Below are 18,999 nucleotides of genomic sequence, written 5' to 3'. Positions count from 1 at the left end.
TCTCTTTTTGTTGTTTATCTTATTAAATGTATGTTTTATTTTAAGTAAATTAAAATGTTTTATAAACGAAACAAAATAGTACTGGTTTTCAAATGAGGAACTATTTAAAAAATATGATGTGACATTTGTAGCTCGTATACGGAAAGGTATACGGGAGATGGGTGTTACAAATATCTTCCATTATAATATTCTATAGTTAAAGATGGACCAACTTGAAGTTGACTTTCTACTTTCACCATTTAATTTTCAAAAATTACAATTTAGTTACTAAATTTTCTCAATTAGCCTAAATAGGGAAAATTAACTTCAATCCCGTTGATCCATGCTAAATTTCACTTTTCTAAATTATGGAATTAATATTTCTAATCTTTATCTATCATCCTTCAATTTTTCGTGACATTCTGGTTCGATCCAATTTCTTACTGGACTTTACTACTTTATAACTTTTAATACAATTCCTGAATCAAAATTCTAATTCCCACAAAAACATTTATTTCGAAACAAACTATTCATTTACGGGAAAAAATATATAAATTTCAAAAATTATATTTTGGTCCCTAAATTTTTCTAAAAAATTATACTTTGGTTATAAAAGTTCCAAAACTTGCATTTTAGTCACTACCCAAAATTTAGGGTATTACAGTCAAAGCATGTTCATGTCACATGTAATTCATAAATAAGAAAATAAACAATTAAATAAGGAAGAACTCCCTCATATTGAACTTTGTAGAACTTAAAAGTTGTGAGTATGTTCTGAAAAAATTTGGTGCTCGGGAGGATCACATCATCCCCTTCTATAAGCCGATTTATCCCTAAATTGATATTTGCTAAATAAAAGGTAACAACTTTGATTTTCTTTGGGCAAGGAACTCATTGACTTTCATCTTTCACCATTATTTATGCTCGACAATCTTTATGAACTAAACCTTTCATTTTTTAATGATGCATCTGAAAAATAAATTAAAGTTTAAGTAGATAATTCAAAATCAAAGAAATTGAAAAATATCAAACCCATTAGTGAATGAATTTTGAACCTTGAGGTTCTCTAGAGTCAATTTCATTTAAACTTCCCTTGCATAAGGTTCATCGAATCTTGGATATGGATGGAATGTACTTTGGATGTCAACTAACACTTTTCTTGGAGTTTCAAGTGTCACACCTTTTGGAATTCAAAGGACATGTTTCCCAAATCATCATTTTCCAAAGGTATGCCTCTTGGAATATCCTACAAATCAAAGAAAAGAATAAGAGGAAAAGATTGGTTAGTGGAAAACGAGAATTCCTTCTCTTTATATCATTTTTCTCACTTTCATGCTCTTTTTGAATTATTTATTCACTCTCATGTTCTTTTTTAATTCCCTCTTCACTCTAACACTTGTTTTTCAACATATTCATTTTCAACTTTATTCACAACCTTCTTTTGAATTCTCTCATTTTCAACTCTGAATGCTTTTGTTTCCTCAGAATGTTATTCTTTCATAGCATTTCCTTCTAATTGCTTCTTCATGGTTTTAGTGCTTTTTTTCAAAAGTAATTGATCTTCCATCACTTGACTTGAACTTTGAGGCATCAAAGTGATTCTTCTTCCTTCATGGATGAATAAGTATCAGTTTAAGAATCCATAATGAGTCACCCTTTTAAGAAATGGTGATGGACTTACAAGAAACAAATATCTTATGTGCATTGGGACTACATCACAAAGCACCTTATCTTGGTACTTGCAAATGAAAAATAGGATGACCACTTGTTGAGTGATGGTGATCTCGTCATCATTAAGCCATTGAATCTCGTAAGGATCTAGATGTTATGTTGTCTTCAAGCCCAATTTGTTTACTATAAGTGTGCTTGCAAGGTTAGTGCAACTCCCACTATTAATGATGACATATTATACTTTATCATTTACAAGGCATTTGGTATGTAATGCACTTTTCCTTTCTTGTCCATCCTCCATTATTTGAGAAGATGAAAGATCAAACATTGTTAATGAATAAAGAGATTGAAATGTGAAATATAAACTTAACAAATTCACACAACAAAAACCTCACGATCACTAGCTCAGTTGGAATAATGATAATATTTATCAATTCTTTACACTTTCTTTATTTCGTTTTCTTTCTTCACTGTTCTTCACTTTGAATCTCTTTTGGTGAATGGAATTTTGCTTGCTGATTTTCTTCACTTTTTCCTTTTGTTTACTTTTTTGTTTTTGATTTTTTTTTAATTTCTTCTTGTTGAATGGATGTTGCTTCAAGGATGCCTTTCATCGTTGCATTTTACCAAAGCTTTGATACCACATAAGATAGGTAACCTTACCTTCACTTGGATAGTTGATGAAGATAAGGTTGTCATTTGATTCTTTTGATCTAACAAGACAACAAGGAAACCCAAGCAATATGGCTAAAAAAGAATGATTATAGTGAAAGTAAATGAAATAGGAAGATGAAGTTGGCTGCGAAAGATATAGACAAAGACGATAATATGTTTGAAAGGATATGAAAATGTATTGTATAGTTTTATGATTGTATGGTTGATGGGGATGGAAGAAAGTAGAAAAAAATAAGGGTGAATATGGTTGATATTATTGCAAAGTATCAATTAAGAAACAATGTTATATTAAAGCTTAACCCTAAACCTTATAGGATATCCTTGAAGGGTGATATTTAAGGACTCTGACCCACTATTTATAAAGAGATATGAACCATAAGTATTAAGGTGGAATAAAAGGTTGACGCCACAGACAAAGCTCAATAAGTTGATAAAGTTCACTTAAGAACTAAAAAAGAGAAAATTCTCACAAGTTTTTTATTAAACAAAGTTGATTGATTTACAAATCAAGGATTAGCTATTTATAAGGCTAAGAATGCCTAAAATACATTAGATGCACAGTGTGAACTTAAAGGATAAATGAATTCTCATGGTTGAATGTTCATCCCTTAATGAAGTACAATACACGATGAGAGGATAAATGTATATAAAATTTGATGAATGAATATTCATCTTTAATGGGAAATGCGTCTTTTGGCCGAAACCATTCCCCTTGTATGATCAAGATGGTTCACCTTCCTTTTATGAACTTGTATCCTATGTTTGAACATGATGGTCAACTTCTTGCATGTACTTGGCTCTTTTGTGTGAACATGATGGCTCAATTTCTTTCATACATTGAATCCACACTATTGGATGAATATACGTGCTTGATGTATGTTCTTGAATTAAATGAACTCATCATCCTTTGTTCTTTGAATGTACATGTCATTCATGTTTGGTTCTTGAATATTAATTCAAGAATGATTACATTCATCTCTCTTAGGCATATGTAAGACTCTTGGGCTGCTTTCAATTAATATGCACCTTAATTGGTCGAATATGATGTTTCAAATTGCATGGATATAATGCATAGCCAAATGGTGAAGTCCCCCTTGGTTGTTGTTGCCTTAATGTGTTCACAATGGAGTAAGTATGTTCCTTGAATGTTCTTAGCTTCTCATGTCCAAAGGTGATGAAGGTTCGATCTTGGAAGCATACTAGGTATGTGATAACCCCGTTAAAAGGATGTATTTTTTTGTCTTTTCACTTAGGTTATTGGTTGTCTAAAAGCTCATGTTATAGCATTTAGTTGCATTTAGGTCATATATTTGCATGTGGTGGAAATGCTTTGTCGCAACATATTTTTAATGCCAAAACCAATGTTGCTAAAGGGAAAGATCTTGCTTTGTTAGTATTGTGCAGGTAAAGAAAGAAAAGGAGAAATAATGAATTAGTGTAGCATTTTGAATAAGGAGATCTAAAGGATTTCTGAAGTTGATGAAGATGAAAAATGTCACATCAATTTTGGATAGCAATTCTTGGATTAGAAAAGGACAAAAGAACAAAAAATATCAAGTTGCCATGCTATCCAACCACTTGTGATGCACTTCCATATTGCCACTTTTGGGACCATAAGTCAGTCTGCCCTATTTTTCATGTGAATGATGTGAATCATATGGTAAAAAGGGAATTTAGGGCATAAAATCCTAGAAATTTCCTAGTATAAATACCTAAAGATAACCTATATTTAAGAGAGCTTTTGTGAGGTGACTTAATATAGAAAAGTGAAAGGAGACTGCACCAAAGATTCAATTTTTCTTATTTTTTTCATCATTTTCCTGGTGTCCTCTGTATCCGAGCTTTGAAGGGGTAGTAGTTAGGACCTTGAGAGAGGCTAGCATGCTAAAGCGATTCAAGGCTAGCATGCTAAGGCGATTCGAGGCAGCGGGTCTAAGTCATGGAAGCAGCTCATGTTGGGAGTTTTCTTCTTTCTTTTGCCTTCATTTTAATATCTTAAGTAGATTTTTACTTAAAGAATGATGATAGTTGAACATAGCCCTACCATGAACTAATTTATTTGGAAAGGGTTTGTTTGGATGATTTTTATTTTGTGCTAATGAATGGTTGAATGTTTTTATGTTTAATTTTTGCTTTGCTCATTGTTTACATTTTAAACGCTTAGTATTGTAAGAGCTTTCGAGAAGTTTCCAATTACTAAGCATAGATGCTTAATATCGAGAGAGTTAGGCTAGATCAATGTGAGCAATGAAACTAAACTAGGATGGTGATGTTCTAATCCTCCTTAGAGATAAGGAGATGGTTTCAATGATTAAAAGGGGTGGAGCATATTCAATAGGACTGTGTTGTAGCTTACACTGAGAGGTATTGTTGTAGCATTTTTCTGTTAGGTTCCTTACTAGATATAGCATAGGAGCACTAATAAAAAACCTATCGAGCAGCATGTTCATAGAATAAATAGAACATTCTAGATATAGATTATTAATTGCCATAGAAAATCCAGCCAATTACCCCTATAGAGTCTTGATTGTGTGAGGTTTTCAAGTCTTATTTCATTCTCCACAGTTCAATTTATTTTTTACCATACCATTGTTTACTTAATTGTCATAGCACTCGCCACTATTTGTCAAATCATTTCACTTTAACTCTTACCACAACATTTTCATACTCCTTATGCATACCATTTGCCACAACTTTCTTAATCAATTATGCATAGCATATATACTTAATTAGTCTAGAATAACGCCTAAGCTCTAATCAAAGTCCCTTCAATCCCTATGGATATGATACTCACTCACTACTATATTACTTGTTTGATTGTGTACGCTTGCACATATTTACGTGCCATAACATAGTACATCACACTTGCAACAAAGTTTTGGCACTATTTTCGAGGATTATCAATTAGAGATTTAGGTTTAGCTATAGCATTTTTTTGTCTTTGTATAGTTTTATTTGTTATTTATGTTTATCTTTTTTAGGTTTTGATGTTGCATGACCCAAAGAACTGTCGAGGAACCATTGTATCATATAGTACCGGAGATCAAACATTTATTCCGTCAGAGACGATGTGCTCAACGTGCTCATAAAGCTATATTCGGGGTTCCAAACCAAGGAGTATAGTTAGATCAAGATCATGCATATCTAGATGCTGTAATAAATTGAAATAATGGATTATTACCTTGACCAAGAGCTATTCGAGATCACTTAGATCCTATCTTGGATGATCTCAACGCTGGGATTGTAGCTCATGAGATCCAGTTTGCCCACTTTGAGTTGAAAATATTCATGTTTAATATGTTAAACTCAATATGACAGTTTAGTAGCATGCCTCACGAAGATGCAAAGGAACACATTCATGCTTTCTTGGAGGTTTACGACTCTTTCAGGAAACAAGGAGTGCATAAAGAAGTGTTGAAACTTAAGTTGTTCTCTTATTCTTTGTGTGACCAAGAAAAGGCTTGGCTTAGTGGAGTTCCATCCGGCATGTTGAAGTCTTGGGTTGATCTATGTAAAGGTTTTTTGTTGCGGTATAAACTACCCAACATGAACACTCAATTGAGAAATGACATATCATTTTTTCGTCAAGCTAATGACGAATCAATGTGTGAGTGTTGGGATCGATACAAAGGATTGCTTCGCAAATGCACTAACCATGGATTCTACGATTAGACACAAGTTGTGATGTTTTATAATGGAGTGAATTCTTCCACATGAATGATGTTAGATCCTTCAGCAAACAGAATTTTATTGGAAAAGTCACCTGAAGAGGCTTTTGACATCCTTGATAGGATAACAAACAATGATTACCCGTTTCCCTCTTCAAGGCTAGGAATAGGGAGAAAGAAACTAAGGACGTTTGAATTATATGCTAAAGATTCAGTGTTCACTCAACTCTCTGCTATCACAAATATGTTGAAAAACTTGCAACATTCCAGCGAAGTGAAAGAAGTAAAGGTGGCCAGCTCAGCATGTGTTTTATTTCGTGGCAATCACCATGAGAGTGAATGCCCTGACAATTAGAAGTCTATCAATTTTGTGGGAAATTTCAATTAAGGCAATAACAACCCCTACTCGAACACCTACAACTTAGGATGACATCATTATCCTAAATTTTCATGGGATAATCAAGGAGCAACCAATGCCAATAGCTAAAATCGACCGCAACAAAATCTGACTGAACCTCCAGGCTTTCAGTAACGACATATGTCGTGGCAAAATGCCAACAAAGGTTCAACATCTTCATCAAGTGCTAACTCTCTTGAAGCTACTCTTCATGATTTCATGGCTACCATGAAGGCCTTACTGCAAGATCACTCGACAACTATTAAGAGCCAAGGAATATTATTACAAAACTAAACAACATTGTTGCAAACTCATAGCTCGTCTTTGAGAGCATTGGAGAACCAAGTGGGTCAAATTGCTATAGCATTACATGCTCGCCCACAAGCCAGTCTCCTAAGTGATACTGAAGTCACTAAGTCTCATGGAAATAAGTAATGCAGTGCGCTCACACTGAGGAGTAGTACCCAACTAAACCAATGAGAAAGTTTGGGGGGGAGAAAGGTAGACGATTCCCACCCCCAACATTGTACAAGAAGATCTTGAGGTACGAGAAAAAAACATATAGAGAAGGACAAAGATGAGGGTTCAACAAGTGAATCTAGTAAGAGAGGAAAAATGATACAACAAAATTTGTTCCCCCACCTGTAGTAGAAGAAGTCAGACCCCAACCACCCTTCCCTCAAAGACTGAAGAAGCATAATTCAAAAAGTTTATTGACATCCTTGACTAGTAATATATTAATATCCCACTCTTGGAAGTCATTGATCAGATGCCTACATATGTTAAGTTTATCAAGGAGATTATCACAAAGAATATGAAAGTTGATGAAACAGTTGCTACATCAAAAGAATATTACTTTGCGCTGAGTAAACTGCCGCCAAAGCAAAATGATTCTGGAAGCTTCATTATTATATGCTCTATAGGCGATAACTATATGGAAGAGCCCTATGTGATCTTGTGTCGAGTAAAACTTTGATGCCAAGTAAGTGTTTTTGAAGCTTGGGGTAATGCAATATAGACTATTGTAATCTTACAACTAGCTAACTGATCACATATTCGTCCCGTGAAGGATTGAATATGTCATAGTAAGGTGGTCAAGTTTGTGTTCCCAGCTGATTTTCTCATCCTTGATTGTGAGGCCGACGACAATGCATCTATTATTTTAGGGCATCCATTTTTAGCACCAGTCGTATTCTTATTAATTAAGAGAAATGAGAGTTCACCATGCGAGTGGTTGATCAGATTATTACCATCAATGTCTTTAACACACTCAAATGTGTGGATGATACGAAGAAGTGCCAATGTGTGTTGGATATAGACTCGACGGTAGATGAGGAAACTACATAATTTTGCTGCAGTAATTTTTTAAAGCCTGAAGACTATGAGAGGTTCAATGAAGAGGAAGGTATTGAGGAGCTCAAGAACTTTTCAATAGAGTTACAATAGTCTATTTTACTAGTAGCTAGGCCAGTACGCAATTAACCTCTAGACGTTGATAAATTTATTACTCCAAAACTTTCGCAACATTATGCACTTATCTTAGAATTAAAGCCTTTTCCATCACATCTTAAATATGCTTATCTAGGTAGTAATGAAACCTTACGTATAATAATATCTACTAGGCTTACACTTGAGCAAGAACGTAGTTTGATAAATGTCTTAGCACATCATAAGAAAGCTCTAGGTTGGATTTGAAGGGAATAAACCCTACCATATGCATGCACAAGAACATGGTTGATGAATGAAACAATAATTATATTGAACCCTAAATAAGACTTAACTTAGTCATGAAGAAAATTATGATGAAGGAAATCATAAAGTGGCTTGATGTTGGGGCAATCAATCCTATATCTAATAGTTCATGGGTCAGCCCGGTGCAATGTGTGCCCAAGAAAGGAGGTGTGACCGTCGTGAGCAACGAGGATAATGAAATCTTACTTACAAGGACCGTTATAGGTTGGAGGATTTGTATGGACTACCGAAAGATCAACAAGGCAACTAAGAAAGACCATTTCTCCATCTCATTTATCGATTAAGTGTTAGATCGATTGGCGAGCAAATATTTTTATTGCTTTCTTTTTGGATACTCAGGGTATAATCAAATTGCTATAGCATCAGAGGATCAATAGAAGACAACCTTCACTTGCCTATATGGTACTTATGTCGTTAGAAGGATGGCATTCAGACTTTGTAATGCTCCAACTACTTTATAGTGGAAGACTTTTTGGAGATCTTTATGGATGACTTCTCCGTACAACATTTAAACACAACTTGGGATGTTAACTTCCAAGATTGTCTATGTTAAGACATACCATCTTCCCGTTGAGCTGGAGCATAAAGCTTATTGGGCAATCAAAAAGATCAAAATAGATGCTCAGCTAGATGGTGAAAGAATATTGCTAGAGGTAAACAAGATTGAGGAATTTCATGCTCAAGCCTACGAAAATGCTCGCTTGTACAACAAAAAGGTGGCATGATAAAAATCTTTTACCGTGGTATTTTCACAAAGGCTAACAAGTCCTCCTATACAACTATAGGTTGAAGCTCCTCCCATGCAACTAAAGTCCCAATGGTTTGGACCCTTCCAAGTGCATCATGTATACCCCCATGAAGCTGTGGATATAAAGAACCTAGATGGTGGTACAATCTTTAAAGTAAATGGCCAACGCCCGAAGGCATACACTAGAACCCTCATTCTACGAGACAAGTCAGCATTTCTCCTCCACGATGCTTGAGAGTTTGCACTATCTATCTTTTCTTTTTGCTATAGCACTTTCATTCCATAGTTTGTACATAAACAAGTTATTTTATTTTAACCATTTTAATTATCATTTCTTTAGCTTTTATTTTAATAATTTTCTTTGTTTTCCTTTGGACATGTGGCGTTTTGGAGGGAAAACATGAAAAGTTGAAAAACAAACCCTAATTATTTATGGGTTTAGGCGACAAAAGGATAAGAAGGTACAATTATTTTATTTTATTTTATTTTCAAACCATCAAATCAAATATTTTATCATTATTTTTTTCCTTTCTCTCTCGCACCTTTTTACATAAACAATTTATTTTATTTTAACCATTTTACTTATCAGTTTTTAGTTTTTTTTTATTTTAACAATTTTCCTTAGTTTTCCTTTAGACATGTCGCGATTTGGGGGGAAAGCATGAAAAGTTGAAAAATAAACCCTAATTGTTTATGAGTTTAGGCGGCAAAATCAGAAAAAGGTACAATTTTTTATTTTATTTTCTTTTTAAACCATCCAATCAAATATTTTCTCATTATTTTATTCCTTTCTCTCTCGCACCTTTTTTTAATTTTTTCATTAACTCTCCATTACTTTCCCTCTTTTGAAAACCTCTCAATCACGCCACCTTTCTCTCTCTATCTTTTGTACATAACCATCCCCTATTCTTCCTTTATTCACTTTTCATTTACTTTTATTTAGCCTTTTCTCTTAAAATTTCTCTTCTCCACTGTAAATTTGTCACATCCACCATCTCAAAGCTTCATTTCATTATTTTATTTTCTTTTGTTGTTATAGAAGACATGGCATGGTGCAAGAATGTTATACGTGATCCATCTTCCTCCCAAAATCCAAGGCAACTCATCATAGAGAAGTTTGAAGATGATGTGGCGAGGAAGATGTTCCAAAGTATCAAAAGCTGGAAAGTCTATTTGGCGTAGGGTTTTGTTTTTTCGACCGATGATAAAAACAGATTTGGCCCCAATGTTATGGATGTCGTGGAAAAAACAAAAATGGCAAAGGTTTGCCAAAGATCCAAGTGAAGTTGCTCTGGAACTTGTGAGAGAGTTCTATGTTCATATCACGGATACGTCAAAGCATGCAATTTTAGTGCATAGTGAGAATATCCATTTCACCTCATCTGCTATAAACTGGTTCTTGAAGCTCGAGAATGTTACCAATCACCATGCAAAGTTTGTTATTAATGCTGACCCTGAAACGTACGATAAAATCTTGGAGGACCTATTCTTCCAAAGGTCTCAAAGGAATGATGATACACTGAGTAAGATGAGTGTAGAGTGGTGCTGCCTAAAGCCTAAGGCAAAGGTGTATGGAACCATTTTCTCAAAACTAGATTAACGCTAACTTCGTACCACATAACCATTTCACTACAGCAAATGCTTCTCCTTTACTCTATTATTGTGGGGCGTTCAATCAACATTAGTGAGGTCATTTTAAATCAAGTTTACGAGTATGTCAAATAGAATGGGTACTTGATCAATGCCATGTGCCATAAAAAAGAAGATGATCGAGGAGCCTTTTAAAGAGATCATCCTAAGAAATATTGGAATAGTCAGGGAAAAGATCCTTGAACTTATGTGTTTTAATGAATATGCCCTAATGAGACACTAGAGAGGGGAGAGAAAATAATTACCATGATGTGACTGATGATTGTAGTGGCATCTTTCGGACAAACTAAGGAACAAGTTGGGCATTTGAATGTCAATCTGCACACTTTCTTCATCTATGTGAAGAACAGAGATGAGGTTTTATCATTCTTCTTCAAGAAAATATTACACTTGACCACCGTGGATCTTCCTCCCTTTCTTGATGAGATCTTGGCAATAACGAAAGATGTTGCAACGTTCATCAAGAGGGACCAACATGCTAACAAAACCCAATATATTGAGGAAGGCCAGCATGATGCAGCTGATCAACCTACTGAGACATAGCCTATAGAGCCTCTCACAGTTGAGCCTATCACAATCTTCCCTTAACGGAGACAGAGGATAAGAAAGATCAATCAATGGAGTAGCAGGCCCTGGATCACTAGGATGAAACTGACCCATCAGAGGAAGTGGAACTTGAACCCACCTATCAAGCCAAGGAACATTCGTCATCACCTGATTTACCACATCCAGTAAACCCGCCCATAATCAGACACCGCATGAAACGATCATATTAACGTGTATTCACTTTCCCTGTCATGATATCTGATGTCACTACGCCTTCAAGGACCACACAGGAGCCTGACCATGAAGAACCCACCCCAAAAAACAAGTGCACGAGGCGTTCTACGAGCTAGACGACACCACCACAGTGAGGTACCTCCCTTGCATTTGCATCCATGTAGTCTAGTTTAGTTAATCTATTTTTCATACATTGAGGACAATGATTCCTTCAAGTTTAGGGGAGGTATTGTTCATACTTAAGAATTTGCATTGATAATGTAGCAGAATTTTGCTATGGCATTAGTTATGTTGAATTATTTTTTTTAATAAATTTATGATGCCCGATGATGATGAATTTTTGTTATGGTTGTGATTGAATATATATGACTATTAAGATTGATAGAACCAACTTTAGGACTTGATTCTTTATGATTCAATGATACACGATTGCATATTTTCTATGTTTAAGGAACTTCAAATTCTTCATGAAAAAACTTTTGCATACTGCAGCATAACTTGATGAATAATGAACTTAATTAATAAATGATGCTTGAAAGGCTTAATTAAACTCCCTTATGTTTGTGAATTGTGTTGCATTGTAAATAATCGGTATAACTGTAGAGGGGCACTCATCTTTTCTATAGCATTACCTGTAAACCCCTTTCTAATAAATGGCAGCTATAGCATATGAGTGACTGAAAGTAGTCACGAGATGACTCTATTTAATAGGCTAGGGAATGGGGTGTTTGCTCCACTTAATTTTCAAGTATAGGAAAGTAGTTGTGATAGGTTGACTACCCTCTTAGCAGTGAAAAAATTTACTTTAAAGAAATGGGAGTAATTGTGTGCTTAAAGGTTAAAGAAATGCTAAAGCAGAATAGAGGATTGCTTTAAAAAAATTCTAACTTTGTTAAGCATAGAATGGTGCAAAGGATCTTGTTCTAGGGTAAAGTTCTTGATGTCTTGACCTGTCTAGCATGTTGAAGTCAATTGTTTTTTAGAGCTGAAATTTTATCCTATATCACTGCCTTGATTCAACTTTTTCCATAACGTTCTTTTCTGCTGATTACTATTTTTTGCTTGAGGACAAGTAATAGCTTATGTTTGGGGGTGTGAAACCCCATAACAAGGTTGTATTTTTTATCATTTCACTTAGGTTATTTGTTGTCTAAAAGTTCATGTCATAGAATTTAGTTGCATTTAGGTCATACAATTGCATATGGTGGAAATGTTTTGCTGCAACATATTTTTAATGCCAAAACTGATGCTGCTAAAGGGAAATGTCTTGTTTTGTTGGTATTGTGCAAGTAAAAAAAGCAAAAAATAAGTAATAGATTATTGTAACATTCTAGATAAGGAGATCTAAAGGATTGTTGAAGCTATGAAGATGAAAAGTGCAACAATAATTTTGGATAGCAATTATGGGTACAAAAAAGGATAAAAGAGTAAAAATATCAAGTTGCAATGTTGTCCAGTCACACGTTATGCACTGCCATGCTGTACTTTTGTGACCACACGCTAGCCTGCCCTATTTTCACGTGAAAGGTATGAATTATAGGGTACAAAATGAATTTAGGGCCTAAAATTCTAAAAAAATCCCTGGTATAAATACCTAAAGATACCCTACATTGGAGAGCTTTTGAGAAGTGGCCTAAGAGAGAAGAGTAAAAGACGACTACACCAAAGCTTCCATTTTTCTTCCTTTTTCATCTTTTTTGTGGTGTCCTCCATAGTTGAGATTCTAAGGGTTAATATCTAGGACTTTGAGAGAGACTAGCTTGTTAAGGTGATTCGAGGCAGTAGGCCTAAGTTACAACAGTAGCTCATATTGGGAGTCTTCTTTTTTTCCTTTTTCCTTCATTTGAATATCCTGAGTGGGTTTGTACTTAAACAATGATGATGGTTGACCTTAGCCCGCCATGAACTAATTTATAAGGCAAGGGTTTTCTTGGATAATTTTTATTTTGTGTTAATGAATGGTTGAATGTTTTATGTTTAATTGTTGCTTTACTCATTGTTTACATTTTAAACGCTTACTATTGTAAGAGCTTTCAAAAGTTAGCCAATTGCTAAGTATATATGCTTAATATCATAGTTAGGCTAGACTAACATGAGCAATGGAACTAAACCGCGATGGTGAGGTTCTAATCCGCCATAGAGATATGGAGAGGGCTTCAATGACTAAAAGGGTAGAGCGCATTCGATAGGAGTGTGCTACAGTTTACATTGAGAGGTATTGTCGTAGCATTTTTCTGTCAAGTTCCTCACTAGAGATAGCCAAGGAGCACTAATAGAAACCCTGTCGAGCATTATGTTCATAAAATACAAAGACCATTCTGGACACAAATTATTAATTGCCATAGCAAATCCAGCCAATTACCCCTATGAAAGCTTGATTGTGTGAGGTTGTCAAGTTTTATTTCATTCTCCAAAGATCAATTTATTTTTGCCGTAGCATTCTTTACTTAATTGCCACAACATTCTTTACTTAATTGCCACAATACTCGCCACTATTTGTCATATCATTTCATTTTAATTCTTGCAACATCATTTTCATACTCCTTATACATACCATTTGCTACAGCTTTTTTAATCAATTGTGTATACTATCTGTATTTAGTTAATCTAGAATAGTGCCTAAGCTTTACTCGAAGTCCCTCCAATGTCTGTGGAGATGATACTCACTCACTACTATATTACTTGTTCGATTGTGTATACTTACACATATTTGCGTTCCATAACATAGTACATCACACACGCAACAGTATGTGATTCGTGCATAGCACCAAGGTAAGTACTTAGGTAGCTAGCTAGGTGAGTTTTAGGTAGCTAATGTCACTCCAGCTGCTTTTAGTCTTCAGCTTAGTTACTTAAGTCCTCAACTGCACTCCAACTAGGTTCAGCTCCCCTCTATTTCCTTTAGCTAACCTTTAAGCTCCATTAATCTCCTTTGAGCTTCCTTAAGCTAAGTGAGTTAGCATAACATGTTCACGAGCTAACATGAACTGCCAAAGCTCGTATTCTATGTTCATGAGCTACCATAAGTTGCTTTAGCTTCCAATATACCTATGTAAAGCATGGAAACATATGTTTAGAGATATAATGAACTAAAAATGCAATAGTAACATGCTACACGCTTAACTATTGAATGCTAATGATATGCAGACTTACTTTAACAATGAGAAACATAACAATTGCATGAATTAAACTAAGTAAAGATGTGATTTCATAGGTTATACTTGAATATCATATAGTATACAAGTGGATGACAACACATCGATATTCAAGTATAGTCTAAGGTGTCGAAGAATGTTTATGTCACATGTAATGCATAAATAAGCAAATAAAAAATTAAATAAAGAAGAACACCCTTAGATTTAATTGTTTTATCTTAGTTTTATATAGGATAAAACACAAATTTAGTCACCCTATTATTACTTTAGTTATATTCTGGTTATCTAACTATTTTTTTAAAATTATTTCTAAAGTTATGTTTTGATTTTATTTTGGTCATTTGTTGTTAAAAGACTAAAATAATTGTTGATGTGACATAAATCTTTTTTAATGATGATATTATCTTATGATGACACATCAACATCAACGTTAATTTTTTTTAATTGCATGTGATCAAAATAAAACGAAATATAATGTCAGTGATGATTAAAAAAAAGGTTGGATGATCAAAATGAAATCAAAATGACAGTTGGATAACTAAATAGATAGTTAGATAACTAAATATGTAGTTTAGCCTTTTATATAAAATGTTTTTTCATTGATATAGGCGAGGAGATTGAGACTCAATCTGAAAGTTTGAGAACCAATATGATAGATTATTCCACAAACGATTCTAAATGCATCGATAAACTGTCAATTCTAAATGCATCGATAAAATGTCATAAAATGAGATCTTACTACAAAAAGATCGTGAATCTTTCCTAATCAAGAGATACAACTTGATGAATATAATACAAAATATCAAATTATCATAACAATTGAAAAAATCATACCATAAAAAAATGTGTATCATAAAAGCAAACAAAAAAGAAACGTTATACATTTATTCTGAGAGAAAATCAAGAGAAGACAACAAGAAATCATTGGATAAGACATCACTATAAGAGATACACTAAAATCTATTTTGGAGAGAAAATTAATACAAATTACATATCCTTAATTTAACATTATTCTTAAAATATAAAAATATACTCCTTATGTCTCACTAATTCGGTCTGTTATTGACTTTTGAAAAGTTAAAACTTTTAAACTTTTAACCATGATTATTTTTTTACATTTTAAATAATTAAATTTTATAAAATATATGTTTAAAAATTATTTTCTTGAAGGATTTTAAAATAATTTTTTATATTTTTATCCATAAAAAATTTTAAATAATAATGAATCAAAATTAAAAAAAATAAAAAATTCAATAATAAACAGATTGAATTAGACAAAAGGAAAAATACAAACATATATAAATATATAAAAACTCAAATTTTACATCAATATTTCAAAAGAGTATACATTAACTTTAATCACGATTCTTTTTTTTCCCTTTTTTTTTCTTTTTTTCCCTTTTTTTTCTTTTTTTTTTGAATTAGGTAACCAAATAAAGACGTAATATTTTTGGGACCAAATTGGCATTATTTTCAACACTTACCATCAATCCTATAATGCTAGGAGTAGCGAGGACCAAGAAAAAGAAAATTAAAAGAATTATTCATAAACCTGATAAATTATCGGGAAAATGTGCATAACATTAAAATCGTAACTGATGATCTGTAAAAGGAAAACAAACTCTTTATCGTCATTTCAAAATCTCAAATCTATAAGGCAAAAACAATGAAGGCTCACACGTTAATTCTAATTTACTTACTAGCTAACACTATATTTAAATTACATGAAGAAAACTACAATCAGAGACACGAAAGTAGCTGAGAGACTCGCAGAAGCCAGAGATGCTGCTGAGGTGCCCGGCGCCGGTGGAGTGGCATTATTATCTCCGGCGGGAGATGAAGGATTGGTGGGAGAAGAGGGGCCGTTGGTGGAGGATGGTGGTGTAGCCGATGACGGTGATGGTGAGGAAGAGGATGGCGGTGTTGCCATGGATGGTGATGGTGAAGGCGAGGAAGAGGATGGCGGGGTTGCTGTGGAGCTGGTGGAGACATTGATAGCCAGCCGTTGCCCGGCAGAGCAGTGGCCGGGGACGCCGCAGATGTAGTAGTGGTCGCCGGGCGTCCTGAGAGTGACTCTTGTTGGTCCGGTGGTCCAGTTTGAAATTGGATTGGTTACATTGCATGGCTGATAAGCTGCTCTCGATACCTCGAGCACATCATGGGTACCAGTAACATAGTTGAAAACTGCATAATTGATATTAATAATCAAAACCCAAAATTGACTTTGGATTAAATCACGTAAAAGAGTATGCAAAATCCAAGTTCATCACAGGTGTTTTCAACTCTTTCAAATTCATACCTAGAATGTCTCCGACCATGAAGTTCTTGTCATTAGCCCATGTTTGGTACATCGAAGAACCGTTAGTTGGTACAACCCATCCCGAGGTATCTCCAACAGTGTAAGTCGTCGGACCAGATACAGGTGCCGGCGAAACACCTTGAGGCGCTGGAGCAGGGGTAGACGGCATAGGACTAGGACTAGGAGCTGGTGGAATGGTAGGTTGAGGACGCGGAGAAGGCTGAGGAGCGGCGGTTGACGGCTGAGGAGCCGGAGACGAACCAGAAGCACTAACGTTGATCGCCAGTTTCTGACCGGCACTGCAATGGCCGGAAAACGCGCAGATGAAGTAATGACTACCGGTTTCGTTGAGGGTAACATTCGCAGGGCTATTCGAAAACATAAGAAGAGGATTCCCACCATTGCAAGAATCATAGTTAGCCCTCGTCACCTTCGTGACATCGTGCGCTCCATTAATGAAATTAAACACTGCCAAAAACAACACAATACACCATCAACCAACTCCCAAAAAACAGACGAAATCAAGCAAAAAGACTCTCTTCTTTTTCCTAATAACTTACCGAGTGTATCGCCGACTGCGAAAGTCCTGTTTGCTGCCCATGTGGGATAAGTAGAGGAACCTGGAGGAATAACCCAGCCTAAAGCATCGCCAACAACGTAATCTCTTTGTGCCAACGAGCTCTGGAACAAAGCTGCAATGGCCAAGGTTGCAATAAACACTATATTTAATCTTTTTTCCATCTTTCCCTCTGTGTTCTAAATATTCAGGTCGTCCCTGTTCTTACTCTGTTTCAGAGAGACTATTTTTTGCTTTAATTGTTCTTCCTGGCCTCACATTAATAGGCAAGAAGGCTTACGTAACGGGGAGGGATGTTAAGCGTTGGATGGATGACACGTGTATATGCCGGTCTACAAGATCAACGCATAGAATTTTAGTTGGGAAGTAGTGCAAACTCGCCGAGTTTTGGGACTTTTGGCCGCGTGGAATTATAGCTAAAGCCGAAGACTTTTTATTTTATTTTTTGTCTTGTTAGTTTGATTTGTTGAAGTCTATGAAAGGTTTTATACTTTGTACATAAAGTAATTTACTATTATTATTAGCTAAAAAAGAATTAAATAATATTCTTTTGGTAATAGAGTGGACCAAATATGTAGACTTTTGTATGGAAATTTAAAAGAGAGAAAAATTTAAATGTTAAAAATGAGAAATAATATTTTTTTAAATTAATATTCATACATATTTTTATAATTGCGTTCGAATAAGATATATTTTTCTTAAAAAGAGAAATGTATAATTTTTTATTAATAAATAATAATTATGATGGAATAAGTCAACTTATTTGGAAGAACAGGTAAGATGCAGTGTTATAAGGATTAAGTCGTATAATGGAGTAGTAATTAAGAAGCTCAATTCAAAAAGGTAATAATTTCATACCCGTGACCAGTACATAATGTGATTTTTTAAATCTTATTAATATATGAATTTAGATAAAAAAAATTCAGACTGATATTAATATTGATTTTGTATTTCAAAAATCAATCATATTATCAAGGAGACATTGATCGATCAAATTATTGATATTGTTAGATATCCATTTAAATTTAGTTTGTACTTAAGTTAGAGTTTATTAAAATTTTAGTGGTTAAAGATTACTCAGCAATTCGATAAAATAATAAGTAAATTATTATTTTAAACAAAAAAAATATTATTGAATTAAATTTTTTGATGATTAAGTATTGAACTTTATAAATATGGACTAAATCTTAACTTTTAAAATGATGAGAAAATTATTTTCAAAATATGTAATCCTTTTTAGATTTATGTAATTTTGGGGTGTCACTTGTAGAAGGGATGATTCTGTAGGGTGTTGAAAGAGTATTTTGAGATATATCGAATTTTTGAATATATATATATCGAGTTATAGATACATGAGATATCGTGTATTTATATTCTTAATGATCTCTAAGTTTATAATAAAATATTTATTTCTCTTATATGTGAAGATAAATAAAATTAAATCTTATATTTGACTTATATCTTATTTTATATTAATATCACATTAAATATTTATTTAGTTTCAAATTCTTAACAAACGTCATAAAATGTCCCTTGGTAAAAGCAAAGAAGAGGCGAAGAGAAGGACAATAGGTTTTTGGAGGAAGGTTGAGTGATTATTGGTTGGTATTAGAAGTTGAAAATGAGAAAAATTCGACCGTTGACCAGC

General features: G+C 34.1%; 1 protein-coding gene across 1 annotated transcript; it reads right to left on the bottom strand.

The window, feature by feature from the left end:
- Positions 1–16,180: 16,180 nt before the first annotated feature.
- LOC120169231 (blue copper protein-like) lies at positions 16,181–17,567 on the bottom strand. The gene is made up of 4 exons (XM_039177428.1): positions 17,335–17,567; positions 16,775–17,242; positions 16,442–16,659; positions 16,181–16,357 (listed from the first exon to the last, which is right to left on the bottom strand). The coding sequence occupies exons 1-4, from the start codon at positions 17,513–17,515 to the stop codon at positions 16,196–16,198; spliced, it is 1,029 nt and encodes a 342-aa protein (XP_039033359.1). The 5' UTR covers positions 17,516–17,567; the 3' UTR covers positions 16,181–16,195.
- Between the last annotated feature and the right edge of the window lie 1,432 nt (positions 17,568–18,999).

The sequence above is a fragment of the Hibiscus syriacus genome, unplaced genomic scaffold (genome assembly GCF_006381635.1).
Source record: "Hibiscus syriacus cultivar Baekdansim isolate YM2019G1 unplaced genomic scaffold, ASM638163v2 tig00111758_pilon, whole genome shotgun sequence".
In the NCBI taxonomy this organism is placed as follows: Eukaryota; Viridiplantae; Streptophyta; class Magnoliopsida; order Malvales; family Malvaceae; genus Hibiscus; species Hibiscus syriacus.
The sequence above is the reverse complement of the archived record's forward strand: the minus strand, read 5'-3'. Positions and strand labels throughout refer to the sequence as shown.